This window comes from Pyricularia pennisetigena, chromosome 2, assembly GCF_004337985.1.
Source record: "Pyricularia pennisetigena strain Br36 chromosome 2, whole genome shotgun sequence".
Lineage (NCBI taxonomy): Eukaryota > Fungi > Ascomycota > Sordariomycetes > Magnaporthales > Pyriculariaceae > Pyricularia > Pyricularia pennisetigena.
The window spans coordinates 3,938,499-3,964,765 of NC_043741.1; the positions used below are offsets into that span (position 1 = coordinate 3,938,499).

Here is a 26,267-nt window from a genome sequence, read left to right on the forward strand (position 1 = left end):
GCACGAGTTTCATTCTTTTGGTTGTCGTGACCGTCGGTTCCCACACACACACACTTACGAAAGCTTTGAAAAGAAATAAAAAGGGGGGTAGGCAGGTTTATGGCTCTTGAATAAAGACCATCTCGAAAATGGGTCTATCTCGTTCTCCTCATTCGCTTCTCTGTATATTTTAGACCGACTACAGTTTTTTGTATGCTCTGTACATCTTGGCTTGATCTCACTATATATATCCCAAATATAATGACTTGATTTGGGCAAAACATAATTTGTTCTTCTCATGAACATACTGAACGCGGGGTGGCGTATGCTTGTTAACTCTTAAGATTGAGTCCTCCTGGCGGCAATGATGTATCATGCATTCCCCAATACATATACCCTATGCCCATTCACAAACTTCTCCGTCAGTTCAACATGCCAATGAGGTGCGAAGGACATGTTGAGGGCCTTGGTGTAGTATCCTGACTTAATGTCCATCTGCCGTCTAAGGATGCTTACAACTGACGGGTAAATCTGACGAAAAAAAAAAAGAAAAAAAAAAAATTCGTACGAGTAGCGCAACGGGGAGCGTGTTAGTAGTAAGCCTTCAGTCACCCCGTCACGGCTAGTCATTTTGCCCTTGTCATCCACGAACGGCTCTCCAGGCCTCCAGGTGATCTCGGTGCACGGCCTAGTATGTTATGATAATCAACATTCCAGAACACTCTGTGCCGCATCGCTAAATCTAATAATAAAATCACCTCAAAGGTGGGTCAAATACTGTTGGGGTGAAATACAAAAATGCTGGATATATAATGCAAATATAAGATGTCTAACATGCTTCCTAACAGAACCGTCGCAATGATGATAAGCCACAAAAACTGATGATGACGATCGAGGAATTCGAAACATAAGGAATCGCAATTAAGTACATGATGACTTGACTAGTAGGTTTCAATCTAGTCGAGCTAAATGGACCCTATTCGGCTGCTTTGAGCCAAAAGGGCGCGCTGTACTGAACAGTATGCTGTAATCAGGATTATAGATTGAGGGGGTAAACAGACAAGCCGAATGAACCGCACAGACGCCACTACTCATGTGGCAGAAGGCCTTTTGATAACAGTGCCTGGCTCTGCTGGTTTCCAGCTGTGCTGGCACTCCCAATCACGGTACGCTCGTCGTCTCCGTCAGTCTCAGGGTCGTATTCCCGATCGCGGGAGGTCGCCTTGATACCCCCCTTCGTGCGATTACCTTCACCGAGGCTGCTCCCTCTATCCGCAAGCTCCTCTTCGTGGTCATCATCACCACTTTCGCTCAGGCGGTCGTATGAGCCCTCTTGAGATCCAAGCCGAGGTCTCCCTGCGACCGCATCTCCAGCTTCGTCGTGTGTTCGCTCTTTGATGAAACTGTCGATGATGTAATATTGCATGGCGTTCATGATGAGTGGGAAGAGCATCATGACGAACACAATCTGCAGCTTCTCGTTGCCCTCAGTCCAGCCTAATGCCCAGTCCCCAACGTGGCTGATCCAGGGGATCACCAGGAAGATTATGAGGACACATATCTTCATGCCAAAGAGTCCACAGAAGTATATTATGCTCTGCTTGAGCCACCATTGCCACTTGGGAGGATTGCCGTAGAAGCCCGACTGTATCGACTCGGACGGCTTGCCCAGTGGCGTACGGGAAACAAGCATAGTTGTCAGTCGCACGAGAAGGATCAGGATGGGAATGCCTAATGTTGTCTGGAAACCTCGGGATATGGCTGGTCAGCATATTGTCGACAAAAAGAGAGAAAAAAAAAACACCACATGACCAGGCCAGAAAACTCACATCGATGGCTAAGTTGAGCAGATAGAAGGAACACGGGTTCGGCATATATTTGTCCCCGTCAACACCATGACCCCGAGCCATCAGCCATCTCCTAGCAGCCGCGGGAGGGTCCACTTTGATGGATAGACGACCAGATGTCAGCATTGACATGAAGATGTTGGCGCCGTGCACCAGGACCGAGCCGAAGACCTGCTTCGACACGTCAAAGAACCAGATCTTGACCGGTCTTTGCGGGCGCTCCCTCCACCTCTTGTAGACCAGTACGAGCAGGGCCAGGCCGCCGAGTGCCAGCTGCACAAAAACAGCAAAAGATCCCACTAGCCGGCATTCCCCCGAGCCCTCGGGCCTGTCATGTGGGCTGCCCGTCGCCGTTACTGTTGCAGCAGCCATCGTCGCGGTCGGGATCGGGGTCGTGCTCGCGGTGAAACTGGCGGATAACGTTGTCGAGATGGCTGCTTTGGCAGTTGCTTGGACGTCGGGAGGAAAAATGTCTTTGGCAGCCCTAGCGACCGCGGGTATTATGGCGCCCTGTAAATGCTGCATGATCTGTGGCGCTCTGGGTCCGAGCCTCACGGACGGGGGGTGGGCTGCGGCTTTCGACGAGGCGTGCTGGCAACGATCGGCAAGGAAAGTCGTTTTATTGACTGTCGGCAAACGGGTAGCAAGAAGAAAAGTGCGCACAGGGAGCGGCGAAAATGTCTCGAAAGGTTCAACACACTGGCACGGGTTGAAAAATAAACGCAGACTAGACTAGACCAGGTCGGTGGTCGTATGGCGTAGTGAGTTGTTGGCCTAGTCTAGGTAGTGTATCGAATGTTTGATGTACCCAAGGAGTTAGACAGGTAATCACGGCGAAATGTGCTATGTCATGTGGAAAAGAGGGCGAAAGTGAACTCAAACACAAACAAAAAGGGAGTGGCAAGAATAAACAGACAGCGTTACTTGAACGTCGAAGCGAATAAAAAAAAATGATTGGTAAAGAAGATAACAGAGAATGAAAATTAGGTAGCTAATTACCCATAAGCCGGTAGAAAAACGCCACAAGAGGGTGCGTAGAGGCGAAGGATGCTGAGCAAGAACGTAAGCGTGAGCGATCGGCACGGCGGCAAAGTATAGCGTGGGCGGAGTCGACGATGGCCCTGTGGACATTACGGCTAGCCTGGCCGAATTGCACCTGAATTCCATTACCAAAATGCATCAGATGCACCAGACGCTAGGTGAACTGCAGGCACTAAGCAAGCACCTGTGCGTGGGTGGGTCGCTGTGTCTGCTACCGTGTTCGGGTGGCAGTGAGCAACCACCACTAGAGCCGCTAAAAAGCCACTGAAGCCACTGTCGCTGGCGGCTCGAGGAACCCCTGTATCATGTAAAGGTGGGGAACATCTGGGCTGCTATGGAGTTGATACTAAGTAAAAATTGAATATTTCTTCGAGGATTCTATGCATATTACATGTGAACTATCTAAGTACCACGTAGCTGGTGCATAGGTGTCAAGGTAGAGAGACTGAACATCGGGTGAATCATAAGTTAAACTCGTGTATGAGGGTAGCGGTTTAGGCATAGCGAACAAGTATAAATTGATTTAGCACCGACCTTGACGTGTTGGGCTTCGGATGATTTGTCGCCTTTCGGGGTCATTGACAGGAGTTACCAATAACTGATATAAATCTTCATCACCATTCTCATCAAATCTCCGGAGTCTGATAACGACGTGTTTGCATCTGCTGTTGGAAGAGCAAGTCGGTTTTCTGGTTTCAGAAGTTGGCAAACTTTGTTACTCAAGAAATAAGCCTACTGTCAGCCCGGCTTGACTGATTGATGATACATTCCCTAGACACCATCTCAAAGTCTTGAATTTTCACCATCGCCGTACGGCCGGGCATGAAGCAACACTGTTTAACGGATTGAAGAAACGGGCAAGGGGCGTAGATGGTGACAACGTCTATATCAGGGCACAGGTGTTGATTTCATTGCACACGCAAACGTGTGAGAGGAACGAAACGAGAAAAAAAAGGATAAACAATGAGTGGGCATATAAGTCTCGATGCGAAATGAACGCAAAGCCACGAAACCGTAAATAAGTACACACCCTGTACAAACAGAGTCTAAGTAATGATTTGTTTCCACGAGAGCTAGGCTTGATATGTACCCATAATCCCCAAAAGTATAGTTGAGGACACGCCCATCGCAGTGATAGAAAACAAAACGACATCTCGCATTGCGGTCGATCCTAGTATCATCAAGAACCGCGCATAAAGAACAATGGTCATGTGCGTAAGCCAGGTCGTTTGCAGGATTGAGCTAGGCGCATTCCTGTACAGTCGGAAGAAACTTCCGCGCAAAGTAGGACACTGGGCTTCGCGAGGTTCGCCCTGCGGCCATTGAGGGTCTGCCCTGTTTGGGCGACGCTGCTTTGCTGCCCGCAAGATCTTTAGTCACCAGTCCTATAGACTTTGAATATGACAACGACGATCTGACGGGCGATTTAGGTGAATGAGAAGACGGACCTGCAGACTGCCGAGTTGTAAAGGTCTGCGAGGCGCCAACAGGCCCGTCGAATTGTCAATCGATGCCGTGCTGTTTCTTCAGCTGAGCTAAATTCTCCTTGCGGGCCTCGAGGTCCTCTTTTGACCTGGCCATCTTCTCGGGCTGGTGATATAGAACTAAAGATTGATGGCAAGCGGTTAGTGGCTTGTTGGCGGGCGTCTCTGGCTCTATCTCTATGCAGGCAAGAATCAACTTACCAACGAGATAACGATTCTGGAAGTTGAAGCCGTTGAGCTTGTCGCAGGCTTGCTTTGCATCCATTACATCTTCATAGACAACGAAGGCGGTTCCCTTGGTGTTCGACGCAATGCCCTGTCGCACTTGGCTGCAAGACAAGAGATATCATTCGTTAGATTCCGTGATGAGTTTCAACTTGACAGGAGAGATAGACGACAACTCCTACGCCGAGAGGCGCCTAGTTGACAGAAAACATATGGATTCGCGTACCGGATGGGCCCGAACTTCCCAAAGAGGTCGAACAGCTCTTCAGGAGTTACGTTGTAGCTTAGATTCTTTACGAATAAAGCTCTGTAAAAATAACACGAATTAGGTCAGTAGAGCGCATGGCAGCGGCGGTCTGCGATGAGATATGGGCTTGGCGATGTGTCCTATCAGGTGGGCGTCCGTCACGGTGATCGGCTGGGCCAGAGACGGAGGATGGATCGTCGACTTCCCGGCCTCGGTTTACGCGCGATGACAAGGCTCGACTCAAAGACGAATGGCAAATTGATTCAACATACCGGTTGACCTCCGGGGCAAGCTTGCCGACTCGACTCATATCTTGGCGACGGGTTTGATGTATACACGTGCGCTGTCCAAAGGATGGCTGTAGGTAATCGCTGGGGCAGATGTAATGGGTTGGAAAAATGCAGGTGATGTAGTAAAGTGAAAGCGGCGAGGATGGGCCGGTAGGTTTGGGGATTTGGTCAGCCGCGAATTCCCCAGTTCTAGCGGTCGAGCCAAGCCGATGGGCTGGCGCCTCCTTCAACGATCCCGATAAAGTCACGTGAGCAGCCTGATCCAGCTGACTGACTGACACGAACACCCCATCTCGTGCCATGCTTTGCTACTTCCGATTGGGGATGTGGGAGAGTGACGCGTAATTGCTAGAAGGCCTATCCTGGACAGTTACAGTACATTGATGATGAGACAATTCGGGAAGGTGTTTTTGATTGCCTGAAATCTCCCTGTATGTTCATCTTCGTTCGATAAAATATTACTTCCTTGCGTGCCTACAGGTCTGAGTGAGAACGTCCCATGTTCAGTGTTTGAGGTGCAGACTACGCAAGTACCTCATGTGAAGGACCGTCCCTCTGAAAAATAATGTTTATGCTTCGAATCTGACCTTGTTTGAGCCAATTGAACGAAGCTCCTCTCATTCCTAGGTACTTTATAAATCTACAGAATTAAGGGCCAATAGATCCTGTTCTGCTTGCGCATTCAACTATATGACGAAACCGAATAAACAAACTCAAGGTGGGCTCCAAACCCACGCACGAAATGTGTCGGTATTATGCATTACCCGGCTTTATCTACAACAACGATAGTAAAGGGAAATACATAGGTACCTACCTAGGTACCCGAGTACCAGGTAATTATGTCGGTAGTCAGGCGGATAGGAAGGTTCCAACTCGTCAGACCTGACTTCTTCATAGCAAGCAGCCAGTCAAATCTAACACTATGAGTAGATTGTTGCCAGTGAGTGATACATCTGTCAAAAGTTGCGAGAGTGCTGTATATCTGGAGATCCGGGCCTGGTTGTCCCATTGAATCTTAGTCCGTCGCCCCTCTATTGATTATCAGCTTGATGAATCTGACGATTTGAATCATCGACGCCTATTGGTCGGTATAATGCTGACTCCATTCTATCGGTTGCCAGCGCACATCCATCCCGGCCAGTCGAAAGGATTCACGATTCGTTGCTTGGAAGTTCGCCCCGCTGGTGCTTCCGTGTTGTAGCCAGCGCCAATCAATGCATGCCAGTCTCGGCAAACTTGCTATCAGAAGCACAGGTAGCAACGGCCGCTAGCAACGGCGCCCGGGCAAGTTCCTTCCGGTACCTACTACAATCCATGCATCAACATAACGCCTGACAGGGCTTCTTCACTCGTCTTCCTCTTTCGGAAGCTATTTCATCTTTTACGCTCGCTTCATTTCCGCCTTAATACGAACGATTGGACGGACCAAGGCACACATTCTTGGTTTCTGGCCTTTGCCAGCATCAAGCTATCAGACGATTTCACTCAATAGCCACCGATCGATCGTGCATTGCCCACAATATCCATCCCGACCAACAGGCTAGCCGCAGTAGCTGGTACTAAGCCCTCTGGATACAATGCCCTCCCTGACGCAGCAAGAGCCGATGGTTTGCACTTCGAAAAAGCGGAGGCGGGAGGAGAAAGACAGCACAGAGCCCGAAGAAAATCGTCAGGTGTACAATTCGGCTGTACAATACAAGATAGCTACGTCCTTCCCCCGGCAGCACAACTATCAAGCCGTCGATCACGCCATTCTCATGACGAACGGTGGCCAGCTGCTGCACCAGGACGGACATTCCCACAATGCTTTCTTTGCGAGGAGGAGATTAGTTCCACTTCGGACCGCTACAAAGAGGCTTCGTATGGACGGCGAGCCTACAGACGAGGATCACAATTTAAGCCGAGGCCAACATTGCCGGATAATGGCGGCTGCTCATGTTCGCCAGCCAAAAGCAGCACATATCTCTACAAAAGCCTACCAGGAAGCACTACAGCAAACTAGCCACAATTCTCGGCCACTTCCACCGGCAAGATCGACCTCAGCACCAACGCACGCCACATATATTCTTGCGCCTTGTCACATATGTCAACGACGGCCCACGAAGAAATCGGACTTGGACTCTTTTGCCGACTGTGAGGGATGTGGGATGCGGACTTGTTATGTTTGCATTCGCGAGTGTCTGGGCTGGGATAGGGAGGAAGAAGAAAGCGTCGACCTGTCGTCGATGCGTATGGAAGACGTCGATGATCCAAGGGTTGTGAACTATATGGGAGGGAATGAGGACAGTGGATCTTCTCGCGCTTGGCCAAGTCCAGGCACCTGGAGTCACCGCCAGATGGTATGCAGTCGGTGTTGCGTCGAGGAAGGCACAGATGGAGACGTCATTTGTCTTGGATGTTTACAACGCTGATGCGTCTGCATGAAGACAACGGAGGAAATGTTACTACAAACAGCACAAGCTGCGGTGATGTGTATCGATGTCTAGTGCAACTCGGTCTCGAGACGCATGCCCCGACCACAGAATCCCACAATAGCTGAGTCTGTTGACCAACAGTCTTTTTTTTTCGCTTGACAACCCTCGCTCGAGGCGGTTATCAGCGTAAATCCTCGATCAGGGCAGGAGTCGTACGGGCTAATAGGTCAGACGCATAAAGGTCCCTTGGCTGCTAGAAGGATGAGACTGGCTGGACGGGGCTTCGACTTCACATTGCTATGCGTGTCTGCTATGGCTATTTGATTGGATCACATGGAGTACAGGACATGGGATAAGACGTGATGCAGGAGAACTGGGTGATTTTCTCGCCGGATGGCGGGACTCGATCGTTCATAGAAATACATCCCGATAATGACTGGGGGGTCACATGATGGACCGGATGGGGGAGACAGGGAACCTGAACATAGGATGCTCGGGACTCGGAATACCTTTACCTAAGGACTTAATGTATATAGCAGATCACGCACATTCGCCTGCCGTAAGATATCATCTAAGGATTCATGAAATCAAGTACCGCGGTACCTGGAGAAGTATGTCTAACTACTAGTACAACCAGTGCGTACCTACGTTCCTGACTAAAACTATGCGCTTGACGCCGTTTGCCGCAGGCCTTCATGCAACCCATCTTTCCCGACGCAATGAAAGAAGAGAACGATTAGACTAGTTGTACTGCATGTATGAAGCAGTGGAGTTGAACTTGAGGTTGCCCTTGATGACCTTCTCAACCGCGCTGAGGAAGTCCTTCTCTGTCGCCACCTTCCTCCTGGCCCTGATTGCAAACATACCGGCCTCTGTGCACACACTTCTGAGCTCGGCACCTGTGGCGTTGGGGCAAAGGCGCGATATAAGCTCCCAGCGGATGTCACGCTCGACCGACATGCTCTTGGCGTGAATCCTGAGAATGTTGGCACGCCCCTCAAGATCGGGCAGAGAAAACTCAATCTTGCGGTCGATACGCCCAGGCCTCATCAGGGCGGGGTCTAGAGTGGAAGGTCTGTTGGTGGCAAACATGACCTTGATGTTTCCACGAGCATCGAAACCATCGAGCTGGGTAATCAGCTCCAGCATAGTGCGCTGGACTTCGTTGTCACCACCGGCACCGTCGTCAAACCGTGCTCCACCAACAGCGTCGATTTCGTCGAAGAAGATAATGCATGCCTTTTTCGTCCTTGCCATCTCAAACAACTCCCTAACCATACGGGCGCCCTCGCCGACGTACTTCTGTACCAGCTCGCTTCCAATGACGCGGATGAAGGTGGCATCTGTCCTGTTTGCAACCGCTCGAGCGCACAACGTCTTGCCCGTTCCGGGAGGTCCGTAGAGCAATGCGCCCTTTGGCGGGTCGATACCGAGGTTCACGAATCGCTCTGGAGAAAGGAGGGGCATCTCGACGACCTCACGAAGCTTCTCGACTTGCTCCTTGCAACCACCCACGTCACCGTAGGTTACATCAGGCTTCTCCTCAACGGTCATCATGGTAACGCTGGCATCGATCTTCGGGGGCAGAGGTAGGAGGATCTGATATTTGTTCCTGTCCACACCAACACGCATTCCTTCCTCGATATCCGTCGGACTGACGCGCTCGCCAAGCTGTACGACAAACTTGGCGATCTGCTTGACGTTGATGACATATTTGCTCTTCGACTCGTCCTTTTCGTCCTGGATGATCTTGGTACACCGCGCTACCTGAAGCGGCTGCTCCTCCAACATCCGTTGTCGGTCGGCGGCTACATCCCAGAGATGTGGCGGCGCGAGTCCTGTGTCCGATTCCTGCAAGTTTATCAGCCATGGATGGGCTTGGATGCAGGGCAAATCCAGGGTTGGAACCTCCGCTTAAGCCACACATACCTTGACACCAATCTTTTCGTCAACACTCTGCTGCTTCTCCTTTATTTGTTGTTCCAATTTCTTGAGAGCGGCACCATATGGTGCAGCGCCGTATGTCTTGAGAACCTGGATATCTCTATGTGGCGAGATGTGTTAGATCCGGGGGACGTCCAATTCGCGGCGGAACAAAATGACATGGCGTGACAAACTCATCGGAAAGAGGTGTGATCTTCTTCTCCTCGATCTCATCATCTGCGAAATTCTTCTGGTACTTTTCCCAGTTCTGGCCCGTGGCGGAAGGCTATCGGTAGAGTCAGCATAGAGTGGGCGGCGAACAGCTATATGTGATTTGTGGAAACCGCATACCATGATGGCGTTGGGGATTGAGAATCCCTGAATCCGGTGGGAATGATGCGACGATCGGGGATCGGGTTTGCGTTTTGTTCCTGAATATGTAACGATTGATGAAAGCTGTTCGTTTGCGAGGTTGCTGTGAATAAATTCAAATAGCTGGTTGGTTGCAAGTGGCGGTCTTGGTGGTTGTTTGGATGGTGTTTCGTGGACTCAAAGGTGCGCACCTTAGGCACAGTACGTCGTAATCAGTCCGTTGCCTTCGATGGGAGCTGCACGAGCTTGGGATTGGCGGGCTGCTTGGCAGAGTGCAGCCTCCCCTGTCCGATTACAGGCTAGTGGCGGCTGCGGCTGTTGTAGGCGCTCGACTGATAATGCCACGCCTAGTCCAACCTTAACAATTCAAGCCGCGAGTTTTAAAGCCACCACCGTGCCCGTGAAATCTGGTAGGGACGAGATTAAAACTACATTATCATGATTGAACCTGCCAGATCGGCTGTCATAAAATGTTTTTATAGAGCATTTTGAGCCAAAATGTGATAAACTTGAACGTCTTTGTTTGGGCTTTGTTCAAGGGTGTGTGGCTAAGGCCGGTAGTGGAAGAACCTTTTCGGAGCTTACAAAAAAAAAGTTGGCGGGTCCTCAGCTCCAGCATCCGCGGCGGGACGGAAGCAGCGAATTCACATCAACCCCACCAGAGAGAGGGAAGCACCAAGCACCAAGCACCAGCACCAGCTGTTATACCCAGCATCCAATCTATACCCAACTGCGCGGGGAGATTGGCAGCTTACAGGTGTTAGCACTCGGTATTTTTTTTCGAATCCATCTTTGACGATTTCCATCTCGCGACGATGGCGACCACCGCACCAGCAGGAGCAAACACCGCCAACGCGGCTTTCCGGGTATGCGCCAGCCCCTGATGATATGGAAGGGATCCAGACTGCGAAAAAAAAAAAAAAAAAAAAAAAAAAAAAAAAAAAAAAAAAAAGGCCACACAGCTAATGAAGTCACCAACAGGACAAGGAAAAGCCGCTTGCCGTGCGCTCTTCCAATATTGTGGCTGCTCGAGGTATGAAGTCGCGAGCCCAGTGACCGCTACACTGACGAGGGACACACTGACAGATGATTCTCCTGTTATCCAGCTGTCGCCGATGCCATCAGGACATCTCTAGGCCCTCGTGGCATGGACAAGATGATTCGAAGCGGCAAGGGCGAAACTATTATCACAAATGACGGCAGCACGATGCTGAAGAGCATGTCCGTCATGCACCCAACGGCCAAGATGCTGGTCAACCTCTCCAACGCTCAGGATGTCGAGGCTGGAGACGGTACCACATCGGTTGTTGTCATATGTGGCAGTCTTCTTGGTGCCGCTGACCGACTTCTCTCCAAGGGTATTCATCCATCTGTCATATCCGAGTCCTTCCAAAGGGCGGCAGCAGCCTCTGTAGAGGTCCTCCACGAGATGTCACAACCTATCGCTCTCACAGACACCGCCGCCCTGCTCCAGGCAGCAAACACATCCCTCTCCTCTAAGATCGTATCGCAATACTCAGGTCTCCTGGGCCCGATGGCTGTCAATGCCGTCACCAAGACCATTGATCTCAAGACTGCAGACAATGTTGACCTGAAAAACATTCGTATAATAAAGAGGGTGGGCGGAACCATCGAAGACAGCGAGCTGGTTGACGGTGTTGTTTTGACGCAGCCTGTCTTGAAGAACGCCGGTGGTCCTATCAGGATGGAGAAGGCAAAGATTGGCCTGATTCAGTTCCAGCTGAGCCCTCCCAAGCCGGATGTATGTCCAATTCTGTATTCCCTTTTGTGATTCCTCGTGTGGCTAACGGAGATTTCTTCATCTACATAGATGGAAAACACCATTTCGGTAAACGACTACAGGCAAATGGATAAGATCGTCAAGGAGGAGCGTCTTTACCTGCTCAACCTTGTCAAGAAGATCAAGAAGGCCAAGTGCAACGTTCTCCTGATTCAAAAGTCTATTCTACGTGATGCGGTCAACGAGTTGTCTCTGCACTTCCTCGCCAAATTGAATATCCTAGCAATCAAGGACATTGAGCGAGATGAGGTTGAGTTTATTTGCAAGTCTACCGGCTGCAAGCCCATCGCCGATATCGACTCTTTCACCGAGGACAAGTTGGGCACGGCAGACTTGATCGAGGAGACGCAGTCATCGGGCAGCCGTTTGGTGAAGATCACAGGAACCAAGTCGACAGGCAAAACGATCAGTGTGGTTGTGCGCGGCGCCAACTCGTTGATCCTCGACGAGGCAGAGAGATCACTGCACGATGCATTGTGCGTTGTGCGATGCTTGGTCAAGAAGAAGGCTTTAATTGCAGGTGGCGGCGCGGCGGAGATAGAGATTGCGGCCCAGCTATCACGTCGCGCGCGTGAGCTTACTGGAACCGAGGCCATCTGTTGGAAGGCCTTTGCGGACGCGCTCGAGGTGGTGCCTACAACACTAGCAGAAAATGCCGGCCTCAACAGCATCAAAGTAGTGACAGATCTGAGGCATCGTCACGAGATGGGCGAGAAGAATGCAGGCGTGAGCATCAAATCAGGAGGAGTCAACTCCAACATTGCCAAGGAGAACGTGCTGCAACCTCTTCTTGTCAGCACAAGCGCTATTGAGCTCGCTGCGGAGACCGTCAAGATGATTCTCCGAATTGATGACATTGCGCTCAGCAGGTAGACGGGAATAGGAGCTTTTAATTTCATTTGTGCCACGTACCTCCTGATAGATAGTGGAGGGGGACCACGCCAAAGTTCAGGCACCAGGTATAGAAAAAGAATGAAGTCTCGGTCACAAGAGTATGTTCGGTCCACAAGTTTGTGAGGATTTCATTTTACCTTCAGCAAGAACTGGAAAAAAACCAAAATAGAACAAATCAATGACTGGATGAAACAAGCATCTGCGTTTGCTGGTCCAGCTGTGAACTCTCTACTTGTCGAACGCACTTTGGCGGAGGCGCAGCACGTAGTCTACTCCCCAAGATTGATCTTAACCAGCCACACCTACAAGGCTCGGGCCGACGGGTATAGTGTATGCATCTCCTGAATAGGGTATCTGCCGCTCGTTAATTCCAGCCCGGAATGATTATGCTCGGGAAGGTAGAGATCACAATGTCGACGGAGGTATATCCCAATGTCTAGGATCAACATTCACTCCATCTTTAATGATTGTGAATAACAGAGCTATATCCTGTGTTTAACTTCAAGCCCAATGAAGCTGTCTATTTTAATTGGGTGTTGCTGTATGTGGCCTTTGTCTTAAAACATGAAAATTATGCTTCGATGCAAGATATCGGCTGGGGAGGAACATCGTGAGGGCAACTATGGGACCCCCCTCCCCTCCAAAAAAGGTCTAGGTTCATTTGGCTCAACATTTATTCATATGTGAATCAGGCCATATCATGAGATATAATTATTGAGTACTAGGTCGCATCGACGACTTTGCTCGCCCGAAAATGACCACCGTCAGCGCATAGGCACGAGATGCAGAAACTGTTTACAAATCCGATCTCTTTCCGTATGATACCGATTTTGATCATTCGTTCTTTCATGAAACTCGAAAACTGTCATATCAGCTATGGGTAATCATTAATAATTACACTTAACATCAAAAGGCCCTTGTGGATCCCTCAGAGAAGAAATTTAGTATTATTGGTCAGCCCTATGCGACTTATGTGGGGTCAACTAGCAGCAGACAGTCGTATCGCGAAGTAAACTTCGCGTGAGCAACTCTTAATCCAAAAACCACATTCGCCACAGAACATCAACGATAGCCCATCATTTTCAGCATCGCAAGCGCTTTCCTGAGTGCTTCAAGCGACATAGCACACGAATACAAAGCAAAACCTTCATAAGAAAAGGCAAAGATGGCCCCGCTGGACCTGGAGGAGATCCTCAAAAAGCACAAGGCCGCGAAGGCCGAGGCTGCAAAACCACGCTTCATCCCAAGAGGCCAGCGCAAGAAGATGGAAGAGGAGAAGAAATTGAAAGAGGAGGCAGAGCAGAAGCGTCAACAAGAGGAATTGCAAAAGACGCGGAGTGAGCTGCAAAAGGCGCGCGAGGAGCTTGCGGGACTTCAGCAAATGAGGCGCCAGGAGCAATCTAGGAGCCGGCAATCCGATTATTCTGTCCCCACGGGTCCCCGGGCCATGCGCTCGTACGATGACGGTAATCACAACGGCAACGGCAGCAACAGAAACAATACCACCAATCAGCGAGATCGACAAGATGCGAATAGCAAAACAAACGGTAGTCGAAGTGCAGAAGAGGTTCAAGAGGAACAGAAGTATCTTGAGAGGTATACCGGCCCGCCGGCCAAAGTCAGCACATTCTCAGCCAACAAGAAGCGAAGACGTACGACGGACCAAAAATTCAACTTCGACTGGGATCCCAAGGATGATACAAGCCAGCCCTGGCGCTACGAGGAGACGGGCGCTTATGACCAAAGTGCAAATGGAGCTACAGAGCAAGTAAGGAGAAAGAAGGCCACAAGGGACTACCAAGACCCCAGGCTTGTGCCTTGGCAAGAGAAGGAGCTCTCTCAGATGACAAGCAGAGACTGGCGCCTCTTCAAAGTCAACCTTGAGATTGTGACAAAGGGCAACAACATTCCCAACCCAATGCGTTTCTGGGAGGAGTCCAACCTGCCTCACGTACTTAAGGATACCATCAAACAGGTTGGCTACACTGAGCCTACCCCGGTTCAGCGTGCTGCCATCCCCATTGCTCTTCAATGCCGAGACTTGATTGGAATTTCAAAGACCGGTTCCGGTAAAACTGCAGCTTTCGTTTTGCCAATGCTGTCTTACCTCGAGCCACTACCTCCACTCAACGAGTTTACAAAGACGGAAGGTCCCTATGCTTTGATTTTGGCGCCTACCCGAGAACTGGCAACACAGATCCAGGCTGAAGTGATCAAGTTTGCGACGCGCATGGGCTTTACTGTGGTCTGTCTCATCGGAAACAAGAGAACTATCGAGGAAGATGCCTTTGCCCTGCGCAACGGTGCTGAGATCATCGTAGCCACCCCTGGTCGGTTGGTCGACTGTCTAGAGAGGCACTTGCTGGTGCTTTCGCAGTGCTCATACGTTGTTCTCGATGAAGCAGACCGTATGATTGATGGTGGATTCGAGGATTCCATTCATAAGATTCTTGCTGCGCTACCCCCGTCGAACGGGAAGCCAGACGATCGGGACGCCGAGGATCCAAACATCATGTCCAAATTCTTGACATCTAACCTCCGGTACCGGCAGACTGTCATGTATTCAGCCACGATGCCGCCCAGTGTTGAAAGAATCGCCAAAAACTACCTCAAACATCCAGCAATGGTTACAATCGGAACCATTGGCGAGGCTGTTGACACGGTAGAACAACAAGCCATGTGGGTGGTTAGTGAGGACGAGCGACGCAACAAACTCAGGGCCATGCTTAACACGTACGGCACCGGGAAGCTTGTCATCGTCTTCGTCAACACCAAAAGTAATTGTGACGCAGTCGCCAAGGATCTCAAGTCATCGAGTTTCTCAGCCGTCACCTTGCATGGAAACAAGACCCAGGATCAACGTGAGGCCGCACTTCAGTCGTTCCGCGATGGCAGGACAAACGTTCTGGTGGCCACTGACGTGGCTGCACGTGGTTTGGATATCCCGGACGTGTCGCTCGTCATCAACTTCAACATGGCGGGCACAATCGAGGTGTACACTCACCGTATCGGACGTACTGGGCGTGCTGGCAAAGAAGGTATGGCCATCACCTTCTGCGGCCCCGAAGATCACGGTGTGCTGTACCACTTGAAGCAAATCATGAGCAAGAGTCAAATGTCCAAGGTTCCTACTTGGTTGAAGGATCATCCCGAGGCACAATCCAAGCCTACATTCTAAGGCTGGTGCAAACTCAGGTGATTGTACAGTTTTCATTTCTTTTGCCTAGACTACTGTATCTGTAGTTATTTTTTTTTTTTTTTAAATATACCCATGATGTACTTTTTCTCTCACTTTCTTTCTGGGCCTTTGTCTCGTAAACGTTTTAATCCCGACCCACTGTGTACTTGCCCCATCCATACCTTGGAATTCGGAATGTACTCCACGAAGGAAGGAATGTGGCATTCGGCTCAGCAAATTATTCTGAACTATGCTGGCGGGTTGTCTTTCATCACATCTTATCTGATGGGGACCAATGCCCTAACGTGGCCTCGCACGGTAGCAGTACCTGTGGAGTCTCGCTGATGAAGCCGTTCCAAGCGCTGTAAAGCCAAGATATGGCAGTCGACCGGCTTTGCCAGAGGAAGTCCGAAGTCCGATTTACATTGCTAGTTTGAGTATTCATTGGAAAGCTTGAAGGACTGGCAGTTTGTCTTCATGGGATTTTGCGACTTGGAATTTGTCAGAAATATATGTAATGAGGAGAGAGAGAGAGAGAGAGAGAGAGAGAGAGAGAGAGAGAGAGAGAGAGAGAGAGAGAGAGAAGCTAATCTATGTAACTTTGCCTGTCGGAAATGGTATATTTTACCCAGTAACGAAACCCCCCCCTTCCCCCTGTCAAGCTAGCAGATTTCCATTCATTGATGAATACAGGACGCCTTTGATCAAGCAAAAGTGGGGTGGGGTATGGGTGTTGTTTGATTGCCCAGGAGCCCCACTACAAAGCTCGCATGAGCTTGCCGTCGAGGTGGGATGCAGGCCTTTTCTCGGATCTGATAACTCAAAATCATCGTGCAGGTGGGTGGGTTCCCTTGCAGCACAGCTGCCCGCCGTTTTCGCCGAAGTAGCGGTAAATGGGCAGCAATACTGAACCACCAGGCAAATTCGGTTGCTAGCCAAGGCCATCAATTGGTTCCGACTCTTGCCTGACTTAGGTCTCTTGTGCTCGTGGATTGTCGAGCCGAAGTCTGTGTGCCGGGTTCGTTCTGACTTTTGGCTTCTCCCACTTTGCGGTTTTTTTTTTCTCCGAGGGGTCTTTTTTTCTCTTTCTCTTCACTCTACCGACCCCATATCGCCGCAATATTGCCATGCCCTCGTCGCTCCCGCCGTCGCAAATCCTCGAGTCCTTCTGTGAGGGTCGCTAGTATCCCTAGACAAAGACCATCTAGTCCCCCAGGCCACCCGTACCGACCCTCTTCAGCAGCGTGGGCTGCCTGGATTACGTTCGACGCAAGCTTCAGAAAAGTTTTGACGGAATATCCGCCGGTGGCCTGGTGGGTTTAGTCTAGCCTCACCCTACAAAACATATTTGCGCAATGTCCTCCCCGTCAATGGCTCAGGAAGTTCGCACATCAGCGCCACCCCCTCTACCGGCGCTTCGGGTGGCCCAGCGTCCTGCTGCCACAGAAGCAGTTGAGGATGTACTCTACGGATCGGTTTGTTAGCTCCTTGGCCCTGGCTCTATTTCTACTCATGTTTGTATAGCGCAGACTCTAACCTCTGCTCGACATCACAGATCGCAGGCATCGTTGGAAAGTACATAGAATATCCCTTTGATACAGTAAAGGTTCGATTACAATCGCAGCCAGACCGACTGCCGCTCAGGTACAATGGCCCGCTGGACTGCTTCCGCCAATCCATCCACGCCGACGGAGTCCTGGGACTGTACCGTGGCATCACGGCACCTTTGGTTGGGGCAGCAGTGGAGACAAGCAGTCTATTCTTCTTTGAAAGAGTAGCACGTGAGCTTGTCTTTGTCTCTGGATATTGTGCGCGCGGCGAACTGCTGCCTTTGCCTGCTCTATGGGCTACCGGAGCCATGTCTGGAGCCTTTACATCTTTTCTGCTCACCCCTATCGAGCTAGTCAAGTGCAAAATCCAAGTGCCTGATGTCGGTGCTCGAAGGGCGCCTCTCAAGCCCCTTGCCGTGATACGGGATGTGTTCCGCCACCAGGGGCTCGCCGGGTTTTGGCGTGGACAGACGGGCACGCTGATTCGAGAGGCGGGAGGCTCCGCCGCCTGGTTCGGTAGCAAGGAGACCACGAGCAAGCTGATGCGTGACCACAACGTGCGCAACGCTGCGAGTGACGCCGAGCGGCAAGCTCTCCGCACCAGCCCGTTGCCTCTGTGGCAACAGGCGTTGGCAGGCGCTTCAGCAGGAATGTCATATAATTTCTTGTTCTTCCCGGCGGACACAATTAAATCGCGGATGCAGACCGCTCCATTTGGCCGGTCGACGGCCAACCACACCTTTTGGAAAGAGACCGTGTCACTTTGGAATCAGGCCGGCCTAAAAGGATTCTACAGAGGCTGCGGCATTACTGTTGCTCGCTCTGCGCCCAGCTCGGCTTTTATTTTTATGGTATATGATGGCATGAAGACCTACATACCACTTGCTTGATTTTTTCCTTTTTTTTTTTTTATTTGCGAGCACGGCTTCCAATTCACAGTTTGTACAGCCCATATTTCAGGGTAGAAGTGACTAGATGGGATTGACTAGATTTGTCCGATTTTCTCAATCAGGGATATTCATAGATGAACATTTTTGGCATAAAAGTTGGGATTAAGGGATCGGGGGGTTCTCGTATAGGGTATAACATAGAACAATACAACTCAAGACAACCACAGTGGCATGAAACCCGTCTTTTCAATACAACAGTGTTGGACTCCTAGTTTGGTGGTTTGTACAGTGAGCAGCGCAAACTCCATAGGCAGCGACGGGTCGACCAATCCAACCCTTATTCTTGCTTGGGTACTTCCTTATCCTTGATGTCCCAGCCGTTGAGATATCCGGTACCAATGCAAAGGTAAGATGCATAGCTGAGCCAGGCCACGTAGGGAGCCAGACAGAGACCTGCAACGCGGTCGACAGAGCCCCACAGATATGTAAGGTACGAGTTGATCCCGACGAGAGCCAGGATGTCGACACTGGCCTCAACCGGACGCTTGAGGCCGAAGAAGAGCGGCATCCAGGCAAGGTTGAGACCGAGCTGGATAGAGTAAAGAGTCGCGCCGTGCTTGGTCATGCGCTGGTGGATGACCGAGCTCAGCGGCGACATTCCAGTATCAACGGCACGGTAGGCGGCATAGCCCATCAGGCCGTACAGGACTGTCCAAGCAGGACCAAACACCCAGGCGGGCGGAGAATAGGGCGGCTGCTTCAGCGAGGCATATTTTGCCTTTGTCTTCTTGGCTGTTGGATGAAAGGTACTTTTATGTGAGTCGTGATGCGCACATGGGAATATCTAGAGCGGGGATGGGAGCTTACGCGCAGTGCTCCAACCGACGAGGCTTCCCAGCCCAACCGGCAGCAAAATAGAAGCAGCCGGGCTGGTGAATACCGAGTAAGGCAGCGTAAGCTGGGGAATGTAGGTTGTCATGGCGTGTATAATTTTCACGTTTTCAATTGATGAGCGCACTAATAGCCACGAGATGTGATCGAAGAAATCGAGGCGTCGCGCGATCCAAGAGATATATGTCGACAGCACTTGAAGTCGGGAAACTGATTTGGCCGAGCCAACTAAACTCCTTTAGAGCTTGCCATAGCTCCCGCGAGGCCTAGCGGCTGATGACGACATGATCATTTGACTTCGAGTTTGGGCCCCACCAACCGGGATCAATCGAAACAACGCGAACTTCTTCAATCCATCCAAAGCTGAATGAATCGTAGTACCATCCATACAGTACTGACAGTAATTAGACCCTTCGGCCGTCGGGGATTTCCAAGTCCCGTAGCCCATTGTGTAATTATAAAGCAATCTCGATTGGTCAACACGTGGACGCTCCTGTTCTTTTGGATACAAGATGGCCGAACAAAGACCAGTACTCTTTCCTGTAGGTTTGAAGTCAATTGGTACTAGCTTTTTCTCCTAGGTAAACGGACTATTACGGATTAAAATCGGAGAATGAAAATGCTTGGACATCAAGTCCCAACGATGATTGATTGCTGATAAAATTATCCACGTGACCTGCCACGCTCTTAGTGCGGCTAAGTCGTGGCGCGTGCCCAGTGCTACCGACTCCGGTTGTACAGTGCCCGTCTCGTAGTGTCTCCACACGCCCCAACTCGTACTGTCGCGCCGCGACTCTCACCTTGCTGGATCGCTGCTCCTTTGACCAACCAACCTTCTTCTTTCAACCATCCCGTCCTGCATATTCTTACCACATAGACCTCGCACCAGACCAAGTTTGGGCCAAAGGCATTCTGGTGGTCGCCCTCGAGACAACTTCGATGGTTGCCATCGCACATAGATTCAATTGTTCGTTCTTATTTCCTTGAGCACCTTGTCGTCGTCAATTCCTCTACTTCGTCCTCTTTCCGTTCCATCCCATTCTTAAGCCTGCAGGAGCTACTGAACTTCCCTACATCTTTTGTCCTCTGCCGTTCGCGATCCGCTCCTTGGTTGGCACCCTGTGCGAGCCCCTCCCGTACCTCCATGACACCCGCTACGTTGGTCGTTATCAATCTCAACCTTCTTCGTGACTCTCTTCTTTGTTGCGCATCCCAGCAGCAGCTCTACACTTGATCGTATATTGGTGTTTAACCTCTTACCTACTTGTTCGTCCACCACTGGCGGCTTCTTAACGCTTCAGCTTCATTCTCACCTCAGTTCATTCTTTTTGTCTTCTTGTCACAACCCATTCTCTCTTTTCTTTCTCTTCTTTCTCTGAGATCTTCATTTACCGCGAGAAAAAAAAAATCCCTCCCGTGATGGCTTGTCTAACGGCAATCATGTGGCCAAACAACAGGCTGCATCTCTTTCAACCCTATACAAGCAAGCATCTGACTGGGCCAGACACGCACCGGGCGTGGAATTCGCCGTAAAACAACAACCCGCATACGCGCCGTCAGATTTCCCGGGTCGCCCACTCGAACACAATGGATTCATATAGTTCATATCGTGACTCGGCCAGATCCCCTAGTGACAGGGCTTGGGGTGGTCGCGAAGAAACGCGCGTAAAAGAGGAGCGCGATAGCTTCTATCGAAGCCGGTCCCCTGGTGCGTCAGCTGATGCTTATGATTTTTATCATAAATTGGGAGGAAAGAGTACCGTGCTAATGTATCGAATTTGTGTATTAGGCCACGATCGCCCCAGACGCTCAAACCGATCGAGATCACCGCCGCCTGTCGATCGTTACGAACCTAGAACGAGGGGCAGAGACGACTACGGCAGTGCGCGCGAAAGGGACCGAGACGATCGAAGACGCGTAACTTCTCCTCCTGCAAACATTGACCGGTATGTGCCTGGCCAAAGTTCCGCGGAAAGCACCATGGCACCGCTAGCCTCGAATCCGATTCCCGACCCGCTCAAGCTCAACTATCAGGTTGGGTTCAGTTATTTTGGTGAATGGTGGAGAGCACAAGAAAAGATCAAGGAAGAGAAGGAGCGACAACGTACGGGACGGCGACGTGAGCCTGAGAGACCTCGTGGAGCAGAGGACCGGGAGAATGAGAAAGCCAAGATCCAAGCGGCTTATGACAAGTACAAGGAGGAATTGCAGTCCAAGATGGCACAAACCTTTGTACGCCAACATAAAGATGAGCAATGGTTTCGCGAGCGTTACGTTCCGGAAGTCCGCGATCAGTTCCGTCTGCAGCTGAATGAGTTCCGCCGAGGTGCCTACAGCCAGTGGGAGCAGGATATGGAGTCTGGCACTTTTGACGATTTTTGTCTTGAGGGTGTTTCAAAAAGCGACAACAACGGCCAGGGCGGCGTGGCGGAGAAGGAAGAGGGCGAGGCGACGGCAAACGAATTTCTTGGAGTCGGTGACCTTGTGCCCGTCAGCGGCAGCGAGGTGCGCGACGAGGCACTTCATCAGCCTACGCTCCTGATCAAGACGATTGCTCCCAGTGTGACTCGTCAGAATCTGGAGGCATTCTGCAAAGAACACCTCGGGGAGGATGAGGGTGGATTCAAATGGCTGTCCTTGAGCGACCCCAATCCTAGCAAGAGGTACCATAGGATCGGTTGGATAATGCTTCATCCTGCTGCCGAGATCCCTCCCGCTATCGACCGCATGGATCCCAGTGAGGAAGATGGTGAGATGACGCTCAAGTCACCAGTCCCTGTTTCGACGGCCGAGAAGGCGCTGGAGGCGATCAATGGAAAGACTGTCAAGGACGAATCCCGAGGGGACTTTGTGTGCCACGTCGGGGTGCATAACCCCCCACACAACCCTCGTCGCAAGGCTCTGTGGGATTTATTTTCGGCACCGGAGCGCATTGAGAAAGATCTGGAGCTGGTCCGACGTCTCGTCAACAAGTTTGAAGAAGACTTTGGCTCCGACTTCAACGCCATCCTCAAGATTGAGGAGAAGGTGGAGGAGCTATTGAACTCGGGCCGCCTGCAGCCTGTTGTGCCATCATCACCCGTCAAAGTCAGGAAGAACCGCACGCTTGGCCTTGACGAGGCCATGGACGATGGCGAACATCCTGAGGACGGTGAGCATGATGATGACGACGAGGGCATGGTAGACGACCACGATGATGAAGTTGACGATCAAAGCCTCTTGTGCAAGAAGAAGCAACTCGATCTTCTCATCGAGTACTTGCGCCGAGTGTTCAACTTCTGCTTTTTCTGTGTCTTCGAGAGCGACTCGGTACATGAGCTGATCAGGAAGTGTCCGGGCGGTCATCTCCGCCGCCCCCGGAGCACACTCTCGGCTCAGGCCAAGGCTGTCGCACGGGCTAGCGCCGCCGGAGAGCCCTTCCCCGTCAAGAAGCGGGTCGAACAGACCGAGGGAGAAGAAGGAGAGCTCCCGAGTGAAGGGGACCGCCGGCGCCCACAATTGACCAAGTCCGAGCAGCAGCTGCAGCGGGCTTACAACTGGGTCAAGACTTTCGAAGACAAGATTATGCAAATACTAGAGCCAGAGTCAGTCGATATCCGCAAGGTGGGCGGGAAGCCGGTGGAAGAGGCTTTGGATGAAGAACTCGTCAAGTATGTCAAACAGGAGGAGCCAAACAAATGGAGGTGCAAGGCGCCCGATTGCACAAAGCTGTTCAAGGAGGAACATTTCTGGAAGAAGCATGTCGAGAAGCGCCACACTGAATGGCTAGAGAAGCTGAAAGAAGAGGTAAGCGCTCGTTTCTTTATTGTCACCGTGGTGATTGAAGGCTACGTACCCATGACGCTAATACTGATCTCTTTAGATTGAACTAATCAACCGTTATGTGATGGATCCATCTCACATTGCACCCTCACGAACGGATGCAAATTCCAATGGCCACTTCCCTCCTGTAAACGGTCAAGCTCCATCTGGAACACCTCGGGGTTTCAACCTTCAGAACTTCGCAATGAATAACATACTTGCTATGCCCGGGTTTGGCATGCAAGGTGGCTTTCCACCAAACCTTTTCACCGCTGCGATGCAGCAGCCTGTGGCGGGGTGGACTCACCAAGGTGGACCGGATGATCGCTCAGGCTCTGGCCCGATCCGACGAGGAGGCGCGATGGGAGGAAACCGCTTCAACAACGCGCGTTCCGGACCATATGATCGTCGAACGAATCCTCGATGGGGTCAAGATGCCATGCCGGGCGGCGTGATGGGTGGCGGGCGCGGCGGTCGAGGTTATGGCGGCGGGCGGTGGGGAGATGGTGCCGGCGGAGGAGCGGCTGTGGGTCCGCGGGAAGCTATCCAAGGAAGAACTATCAAGAGCTACGAGGACCTCGATAACGTATCTGGGGGCGGTGGTGGTGAGCTGAATTATTAAAATCGGCGGGAGTAAAACACGTCTCTGCAAAGCGGATGTGGTGTGACGGCTGGTCTGCTTCCTTTGACTTCATCTCAAAGGTTGGCGACCTCAGGCTTTTTGTTATGCCATGGCGGCGTTGTATCTTCCGGGATTCTTCTAAGATCACATATTTAGGAGGCTGTGGGGTCACTCCTAGTTGCAACAGGCGATGCTCAAGCAGTCGCATAGAATGATTTCTCTGTTTTCCTGTAGACTTAGTGTATCAAGGTTTTTTTTTTTTTTACAAGCCAAAAGCTACTCGAATAAACTACTACTGGTTTGATACAATGAGAGAAGTTCCCCTTGTAGTTCATACTTAGACTTAGTATGGCAGGCCGATAACTTTGGAGCAAACCAACTCGTCCTGTCGCGTCAATCAAAACAGATGACGCTGTAACTAGCTTCAGGTTGACTAGCAGCATGTGCATCGACCTACCCTGCACCGTTTTCGACCATCCAGGAACAGTGGGGCACGATCCACCGACATTTTCTACCGCGACCGTGAACCGACCAGGGGTGGTAGGAAAGTCGAGATCTCTTTGGGATTTCATGGGCCGGCAGACACTACGCAAGGCGAAAACCAGCAATAGCAAGAAAAACAAATCAACTTTCCACTTTGCCGGCGATCCTCAACCGGAGGCAGTTGAAAAGAGGGGGAGCATAGAACAACACAAGGTCCACAACGACAACGGCAACAGGCAAAAACCCGCATCCCGGCCCCAGAAACACCATGGCAGCCAGCAGTGCCTCATCGTACATCCGGCTGGCCAAGACGCTGCCGCCGCGGCTGCAGGTGTTCCTGGCTCGCTACCCTCCTGCGGCGATCCTCCCCACGGCCACGGCCGAGACGCAAGCCCCGCCCGCGCCCACGACGTACCAGCAGGCGACCCCCAACCCTTTCAAGCCGACAAAGCACCCGGTGACTGGCCTCTGGCAGAACCCCGTCTACTCGCTGCGGCGGCAGGCGGAGCTCGTCAAGCTGGCGCGAGACCACGGCGTCGAGGAGCTGCTTCCTGACGGGCCCAAGGGCACCGACGTCAGGCTGCGGAAGCGCGTCGAACTCGGTCTCAGGGTCAAGGGTACTGGCGTTGGGCAGAAGGTCAAGGGTCACATCTTTGAGAGGAATCTCGTCGACAAGTACGTACTGCATGACTCTTTGCTTTTTTTTCTTCTTTTTTTCTTCTTTTTTTTGTTTGCTTTGCAGATGTCGCTGCATTGTGTCTATGATCACCTACTGACTGGTTGTCTTTTTGTTTTGTTGCAGGATGGAGAAGAGGAGAAAGGCCATGCGCGACATGCCCAAGCTGATTGCCGAATGGAAACGGGTAAGCAAGATCAGACTTGGACAAGACCTCAGACAAAACACTGACCACTCCCAACATCACAGACCGGACGGAGGAACTGGACCAAGTTCCCGAAATAAACGATTGGTTGGAGATGAGTGGGCGACGGCGGCCATCTCAGGTGTATATATCTTGTATCAACATGTTTGCATGGGTTTTGTCAAGACTTGGGTCTCCATATCAAAGCATATCACGCAGTATTGCAAAACTGCACGCAAATGTACTTCATCCCCGGTGGCGGCTCTCATGGACAAAAGAAGGCCGCTTATGCTGGGCTGTAATACCAAAAAAAAAAAAAAAAAAAAAAAAAAAAAAAAAAAACTTCACATCCAACGACTGCTTTAACATTGCTTCAATTGCATGCATATTGGAAGTTAAGCGTTTTCTCGCATAGGTAGCACTGAAGAGGGTAAATTGCAAGCTAGACTAGAAAGCTTGTGGACGTGAATGGGTACAGACTGAGAGGGATTGGTTTTAGTCCCGCCGTTGTTTGATCTCAGGTCGGTGTTGATCATAAACCAAAATGAAGAAAATTTGGACAATACGGTGTGGCAGAAGCACCATGTAATTAAGTATATTAGATGTTCAAAGGCAAGCTAAATTGCATAGTCAAAATATGGGTGAATGAGCGTTCGGCAATCACCTCGCCCCACGACGAAGTGGGAAGAATACAGCGTGCAAGACAAACTAATGCTTTCAAATACAAGAAAATTTCAAAGCCCCTCCTCCACCAGCTTCTGAGAACCATCATCATCGACAATGAGCAACAAGACAAGAAAATGTATGTCTCCGGGGTAACACATTACGAGGTGCTCGGAATATCGAGGGAAATTCTCGACGAGGCCAAGGAAGCCCAGCGCCCTCAAATCATCAAGCGCGCCTACCACCGCGCCCTCCTCAGGCACCACCCGGACAAGGCAGCAGCAGCGGCCGCGACTGCCACACCGTCGAAACCAACGACGGCAGGCGTGGCACAGACGGGGCAGCCAGCAGCAGGATCGACCATCTTCACAATCGACCAGATATCCACCGCGTCGGCCGTGCTGTCTGACTGGGCGCGGAGAAAAGAGTACGACGCCGCCTTGAGCCTCTCGCGCGCCGGCCGTCACGCCGACGCTACGGGCCGGCAGCAACCTTCCGACTTCCAGACCGGGATCGAGACCGTGGACCTGGACGACCTGGACGCGGACGAGGAGCGCGGACTGTGGTCACGTGGATGCCGCTGTGGGAACGAGAGGGGCTTTGAGCTGAGCGAGGACGACCTGGAGGCGGTTGCTGACGAGGGTGAGCTCATAGTTGGATGCCAGGATTGTAGCTTGTGGCTCAGGGTGCATTTCTCTGTCCTGCACGAAGATTAAGAATGATAATAATAATAACAAGGAAGAAGAAAAAAAAGGTACACATCCGTCCTTGTCCAGGATGGTGTCACGAATCTGCCTGATCTCCGCTTGCTA

General features: G+C 51.2%; 10 protein-coding genes across 10 annotated transcripts; 6 read left to right on the plus strand and 4 right to left on the minus strand.

Moving 5' to 3' along the window:
* Positions 1-1,066: 1,066 nt before the first annotated feature.
* PpBr36_01096 (uncharacterized protein) lies at positions 1,067-2,957 on the minus strand (the record flags this gene model as incomplete). Its single annotated transcript, XM_029888285.1, has 4 exons — positions 1,067-1,720; positions 1,809-2,525; positions 2,555-2,605; positions 2,826-2,957. The coding sequence occupies 4 exons, from the start codon at positions 2,955-2,957 to the stop codon at positions 1,067-1,069; spliced, it is 1,554 nt and encodes a 517-aa protein (XP_029750939.1).
* A 1,413-nt stretch (positions 2,958-4,370) lies between these two features.
* On the minus strand, positions 4,371-5,133 carry PpBr36_01097 (uncharacterized protein; the record flags this gene model as incomplete). Its single annotated transcript, XM_029888286.1, has 4 exons — positions 4,371-4,471; positions 4,553-4,680; positions 4,803-4,883; positions 5,096-5,133. The coding sequence occupies 4 exons, from the start codon at positions 5,131-5,133 to the stop codon at positions 4,371-4,373; spliced, it is 348 nt and encodes a 115-aa protein (XP_029750940.1).
* A 1,557-nt stretch (positions 5,134-6,690) lies between these two features.
* On the plus strand, positions 6,691-7,250 carry PpBr36_01098 (uncharacterized protein; the record flags this gene model as incomplete). The annotated part of the gene is made up of 2 exons (XM_029888287.1): positions 6,691-7,050; positions 7,116-7,250. 2 exons carry the CDS (start codon positions 6,691-6,693, stop codon positions 7,248-7,250), a joined length of 495 nt encoding a protein of 164 aa, XP_029750947.1.
* A 1,018-nt stretch (positions 7,251-8,268) lies between these two features.
* PpBr36_01099 (uncharacterized protein) lies at positions 8,269-9,736 on the minus strand (the record flags this gene model as incomplete). The annotated part of the gene is made up of 3 exons (XM_029888288.1): positions 8,269-9,378; positions 9,457-9,571; positions 9,645-9,736. Coding segments are annotated over 3 exons (1,317 nt in total), but the record flags the coding sequence as incomplete, so codon positions are not given.
* Positions 9,737-10,637: 901 nt separating this feature from the next.
* On the plus strand, positions 10,638-12,496 carry PpBr36_01100 (uncharacterized protein; the record flags this gene model as incomplete). Its single annotated transcript, XM_029888289.1, has 4 exons — positions 10,638-10,688; positions 10,804-10,855; positions 10,929-11,584; positions 11,654-12,496. The coding sequence occupies 4 exons, from the start codon at positions 10,638-10,640 to the stop codon at positions 12,494-12,496; spliced, it is 1,602 nt and encodes a 533-aa protein (XP_029751247.1).
* Positions 12,497-13,682: 1,186 nt separating this feature from the next.
* On the plus strand, positions 13,683-15,695 carry PpBr36_01101 (uncharacterized protein; the record flags this gene model as incomplete). The annotated part of the gene is made up of 1 exon (XM_029888290.1): positions 13,683-15,695. One exon carries the CDS (start codon positions 13,683-13,685, stop codon positions 15,693-15,695), a length of 2,013 nt encoding a protein of 670 aa, XP_029751248.1.
* A 1,355-nt stretch (positions 15,696-17,050) lies between these two features.
* On the plus strand, positions 17,051-18,135 carry PpBr36_01102 (uncharacterized protein; the record flags this gene model as incomplete). Its single annotated transcript, XM_029888291.1, has 2 exons — positions 17,051-17,170; positions 17,251-18,135. 2 exons carry the CDS (start codon positions 17,051-17,053, stop codon positions 18,133-18,135), a joined length of 1,005 nt encoding a protein of 334 aa, XP_029751249.1.
* Positions 18,136-18,472: 337 nt separating this feature from the next.
* Positions 18,473-19,114, minus strand: PpBr36_01103 (uncharacterized protein; the record flags this gene model as incomplete). Its single annotated transcript, XM_029888292.1, has 2 exons — positions 18,473-18,927; positions 19,003-19,114. The coding sequence occupies 2 exons, from the start codon at positions 19,112-19,114 to the stop codon at positions 18,473-18,475; spliced, it is 567 nt and encodes a 188-aa protein (XP_029751250.1).
* A 1,499-nt stretch (positions 19,115-20,613) lies between these two features.
* Positions 20,614-23,449, plus strand: PpBr36_01104 (uncharacterized protein; the record flags this gene model as incomplete). The annotated part of the gene is made up of 3 exons (XM_029888293.1): positions 20,614-20,734; positions 20,816-22,812; positions 22,889-23,449. The coding sequence occupies 3 exons, from the start codon at positions 20,614-20,616 to the stop codon at positions 23,447-23,449; spliced, it is 2,679 nt and encodes an 892-aa protein (XP_029751251.1).
* Positions 23,450-24,200: 751 nt separating this feature from the next.
* Positions 24,201-26,171, plus strand: PpBr36_01105 (uncharacterized protein; the record flags this gene model as incomplete). The annotated part of the gene is made up of 3 exons (XM_029888294.1): positions 24,201-24,607; positions 24,735-24,957; positions 25,521-26,171. The coding sequence occupies 3 exons, from the start codon at positions 24,201-24,203 to the stop codon at positions 26,169-26,171; spliced, it is 1,281 nt and encodes a 426-aa protein (XP_029751252.1).
* Positions 26,172-26,267: the final 96 nt, after the last annotated feature.